The sequence below is a fragment of the Austrofundulus limnaeus genome, unplaced genomic scaffold (assembly GCF_001266775.1).
Source record: "Austrofundulus limnaeus strain Quisiro unplaced genomic scaffold, Austrofundulus_limnaeus-1.0 Scaffold1454, whole genome shotgun sequence".
In the NCBI taxonomy this organism is placed as follows: Eukaryota; Metazoa; Chordata; class Actinopteri; order Cyprinodontiformes; family Rivulidae; genus Austrofundulus; species Austrofundulus limnaeus.
In genome coordinates, this window is record NW_013953856.1 from 16,214 (window position 1) to 21,544 (window position 5,331).

Below are 5,331 nucleotides of genomic sequence, written 5' to 3' on the forward strand. Positions count from 1 at the left end.
GGCCTGGGAACGTCTCGGAGTCCCCCAGGACGACGTGGAAAGTGTAGCTGGGGAGAGCGGGGTCGTGAATTTTGTTCGTATCTGAAAAAAATCTTAGAATACGAAAACATTGGTGAATGCCACAAATTCTCCTAAATCACTCGTACGCACAACTTAAGAACAAATCTGTGCATACGAACGGTTCTTGCATGAGGCCCAATGTTTCTAATAACAAGAATAAAAAACAAAGAGCATTCGTTTGGTTTTTGTTTCTTTGCAGATGATTTTTAGCTACAACTTACTGTTGCTGTATTGGTGGTTTAAATAAAGTTTGTAGCTTTCTGCGTAGCTTACGGTCAGTTTTTTCTAATGTTCTATCTGGACTTTTTAAGAAACGTTTTTTTTCTTCAATAAGACCAATCATATTTTCTTTTATGAGCTCAATTGAAGCTATAGCTGCTTGCTTTTAATGCTAACAAATGTCTAGTTTGTAAAGGACATAATTGGTAATAGTTGCTGCCTGTTAGGTAAAGGTTTATTTTTATTACTGTTAACTAATAAAAAGGGGAAGTTTTTATGCCCTCTTTAAAACTCCTATAATGATCTTGCTGTAAGTTTTTAAGATGCTTTTTCAAGTTTGTGGTTTCACTGGAAATTGCTTCATACTTTGCTGCTTGTTTTACATAAAATGTTCTGTTTTTCAGCATAATTTCTTTCACAGAAACTTTTCTCTGACAGCACTTTCAATATGGGCTTAGTTTTAGATGACTGCTGGGCATGGGCTTCTGACTGCATGACAACCTCGAGAAAAAATTTGATAACTTATCAGGACCACAGTTTTTCTTATTGTATGACAAATACAACTACAGATACTGATACTTTTGCTGTTTGAATATCATACACTGTAATGATAACTAATATATTACATCTATAATAATGTAATTCCAATGAAGTTGGGGCATTGTGTAAAATAGAATACAAGGATTTGCTAAAACTTTTCAATCTATATGAAATAGAATACACTACAAAAGCAAGATATTCAATGTTCATACTGATGAATGTTGATAAATGATTTACACATCATTGTATTCTGTTTTTATTCATGTTTTACACAACATCCCAGCTTCATTGGAGCTGGGTTATAGAATATACATTGGAATTTGGTTTTGATGCACAGACACTAGATATGTGAAGATTAAGTGAGTTGTACCGTTGTACACATGGAACAGCCTTATTATAATGCAGATTTGGAATTAAGTCAAGATGAGATCAAGGCTGAATCACAAATATTACGAATAAATTAAAAGCTGTCATTTCTAATGACAGCAGCAGCTCTGTACAATAGAATATTTCTTTCTTTATCCCTTAGTTGGAAAATGAACATTCAGGCAGGACAATATGGAGAGCCCTTTTATTCAAAATACAATCAATCAATCAATCAATCAATCAATCAATCAATCATGTAATTAATTAAGTATTAATACATATTCCATCAAGTACGTAAAAGTCCCCATGAAATAAAACAAAATTAATACATTTTAACATGTTTTTTAGCATGTATTTTAGGGATGCGCGATATATCTGCATTGATATCAGTATCGGCTGATATTGGTCATTTTTTAGAATATCGGTATCGGTCCCATATGTAAACCGGGGCCGATATTAACGTCCGATGTTGGTTTCCCACTTTTTAGCTTTAGTTTCTGTTTTGGGAGATGGTTGGTTGAGCGGCATCTGTTTGATCATAATAGTGATATTGATGCTGCGCAGCCAGGAATAACTGAAGTACAGCCATGTCAGAGATCTGGTTGTTTATTTATGGTATCAAAAAAAAACCCAAGTGTGTTTTTGCGTATGTGTATAATATACTTTGTATGTTTGTGTAATATCGGTAAATATCGGTTATCGGCCATAACAGCAATAATTATATCGGATATCGATATCGGCTGACATTTTCATATCGGTGCATCCCTAATTTATTTATTTATTTATGTATTTATTTATTTATTTATTTATTTATTGTATTTTGAATAAAAGGACTCTCCATAGGACAAAGCTTTTATAAAGGAAACCAGAAGAGAAAACACTGAATTGATCCTGGTTTAAACAAGAGGTCTGAAGGTTTTTTTAATAGAAAACTAAAGATACTTCAGCTAGAAATTAAAATTTTTTTACTGTAAAGTTGACATTTTGCACAAATTATTTTCATTTTCATGCTAGACGGTAGTAATACCAGAACAGGTTATTTTCTAGTCTAATTTTGTTCTGAAACTCTCCCTTCTTTTTCCTGTATCTTCTTCACAGCAGCCGTCACTCTGTTTCACCACTAACTCTGCTTCCTTCGCTTTCCTTCACTCCTCACATACTTCCAAGTGTGGCATGCTTTTTCTTCTGTTCATACCATCACATGTCTTCATGTGACCTCAGGCAACCTTTAAAAAAGTTGTTTTCTACCCGTCTATCTGCTGCAGGTTCACACCAATGATACAAGAGTGTAGCTGACTAAAAGCAGGACATTAAATTCAGTTTCTGATATATTAAAATCTCCATCACCTTTTTTAGCATTTTGATAAAAACATGCTCATGTTATTTCATGCATTTCTTGCGCTGATTCTAGAGTAGATTCCTGTGTGAAGCCACATTTCCATTCGTGTCTGATGAATCACCCCATTTGTATGGTTTGCTTCATTTTAGCAAGTCCCATCATTACCATCAGCTGCAAAGCCCACTCATCCCACCATGAACGACTCACACAGGGAGGAAGCAGACAGCAAACCCAAAGGTAAACAAGTTTTCTAATATACGCCTGCTTCAGTCAAAAATAAGAACCGTTAAAACAAAATAGCTTTACGTTGTTTGCCTTTCTGTGGTGGGGATAGGGAGAAGGTGGAAGAGAGCCTGGAGAGGTGGAGTTTTTGCTCCGGAGAGAAGTGAATGAATGAGATGGAAACAGGTGAAAACGGCCAAGAAGAGAGAGCAGACAGGGTGGAGTGGGTAGAGACGATTGCCGGGGGAGATTTATGACAAAAAGATATCTGTTAGAGGGAAAGGGAAGGTTTCCAGCAGTGCTTCTCAAACTGTGAGGCGTGACCCCTGAGGGGCTGTGAGGTGTTACAGTGGGCAGCCACACTGCTACTCATATTTTTTATTTGACTTGTATTTTCGGACCTTAAAGTTGTGAGCAGAACTAATGCTTAGATGCAGTGGTGGGCACCAGTCCGCTAAAGCGCAAATCCGCTAATTGCGGACCTAAATATTTCGTTTGCGCTTTAGCGGTCTTACTAATTTTTATAATTCGTAAGGGATTTGCGCTTTCTAAAATTAAAATGCAGTACTGCTAATAACTAATTATCTACCAGTCATCATTATCTTGAACAGCGGAAGGAATGGCTGTCAATGAATCACAACACCTGATCTATCCAACAGCACCCCTCCCAGTTAAACACACTTATTGAGAAGGTATACATCCTTGCTGACTGTTGCTTTGGGTCATGGTTCTCATTTCCCACAATGTTTTGTGTCTGCTTACGTAGCAGGAAGGCAATAGCAAATCAGTAAATGTTTGTAATCCATACTAAAATTTTGTATGTATTGATTTATTTTACTTTACAATCAGAGCTCCTTTAAAAAAAGTTTAAACACTGGAGCTCAATACTTGACGTAATTGGTCGAAGCAATCGGCCAATGGGGTTAGAGACGCAGAAATGATTTAAAGATGTTAAGTTGGTGAAGACAGACATCTAGTGGTCAACTGCAGCAACTACATGGAAAACTTTAAAATCCAAGCTCTTATTTTGAAGGGAAGATAGTTTCCTGTACTGCGTGCTTTCGTTTCCCATCACAAATCAAATCCATCATGTGCCCAGAATGCATCGCTTCAGTTTTCCAATAAACAGTTTTAAAATTACTTTATTGATGCTTCTTTAATGAAAAATCTACAACAAACAAAAGAAAAAGACAAAGAAGCAGCCGAACTAGCAATCCTCAACAACTTTTTAAAGAACCAGCCGAACTAGCAATCCTCAAAAACTTTTTGAGTTTTACACCAGGAGCTAAAGGTCTATTTCAGGAAATCACATCCCCTGCAATCAGCGGTTGTAGAATTAAGTTGTAAAAGAGTTCATACACCACTAGTTGGCAGTGTTGTGCATATATTGTACATGAATTGTTGCCAGCTAGTAAGTATCAAATTGAACTTGTGCTTTAAAATTAGCTTCCGCTAGTTTTTCTATGTCATAAGCGTTTTTGAGGTTGCGGACCTAAATATTTTCATAAGCGCTTTAGAAATTGCAGAGTTAATTTTTGGTTTAGCGCTGCCCACCACTGCTTAGATGTCTTTTCCACTCAGAGTTATTTTTGATAGGGACAAGTGGTGAGGAGCGGATATTGTTGGAGAAAAGGTCGCCGTCTGCAGGAGGTGTCACCTAAAATCAGGAACGATTAGTCAAAGTTATTATGAATCAGAGTGGGACATTTAGCAGGATGACTGAAACATCTTAAGGGTTCAGCAGGCTCCAACTGTCATGTAGTGGCTCAACATTTGTTTTTGCTCATAGCCCATGAGACAAATGGCACAGAGCTCCTGGGAAGTCCCTCTCGCTGCTGGACATCATGGGGTTTCTTCCCGCTCCAGTCTTCACCCCAGGAAATTAAAACACCATTACTTTGGCTGCAAAGCTGTCCCTATTAAAGCTCCACACTTTTCAGCAGACAGATTCCTCCTTGCACAATGTATTATCTTGTTTCTGCATTTTTTTGCCGTTTGACTGTCTTTATACAGTAAGTATCTGCCTGCAGGTGCAACAGTCAGCCTCTGAATGCAGAATAGTAGAAATAAAATGCTGCCTTTGCTGTCTGAGCACTTTCAGTGAAAAATTTGCCCAGGGGCTCTTGACAAGAAGGGGTGGACGACACAAAACTGTGAAAAAAATGACAATTTTTATTAGAGTTTAAATTTAAAGTATGAGCCTGACCAGAACCCGACCTGAAATTCCATCTGGGTTGGGTCAGCTTTATAGGCATGATGATCAGGTCGGTCTGGGCCTTCTGTGACATTTTTATTGAGCCTACAATGTAAACAGTACAGAGAAAGCTATATGAGAATGGACGATTTAAAGTCCTGTGATAGTCTAAATAGAGGAGTAGGTAGTTTAACCTGTGATAGAAAGAAAGAAAGAAAGAAAGAAAGAAAGAAAGAAAGAAAGAAAGAAAGAAAGAAAGAAAGAAAGAAAGAAAGGAAAAAGAAAGAAAGAAAGGAAACAGAAAGAAAGAAAGGAAAAAGAGAGAAAGAAAGAAAGGAAAAAGAGAGAAAGAAAGAAAGGAAAAAGAGAGAAAGAAAGAAAGGAAAAAGAG

At 37.1% G+C, this 5,331-nt stretch overlaps 1 protein-coding gene across 1 annotated transcript in view; it reads left to right on the plus strand.

Moving 5' to 3' along the window:
• Positions 1 to 5,331, plus strand: part of cd2ap (CD2-associated protein) — a gene marked incomplete in the record, with an annotated part of 49,417 nt that overhangs the window by 10,831 nt on the left and 33,255 nt on the right. The window contains 1 exon segment of the mRNA XM_014032448.1: positions 2,674 to 2,761. Coding sequence (XP_013887902.1) covers positions 2,674 to 2,761 — 88 coding nt within the window.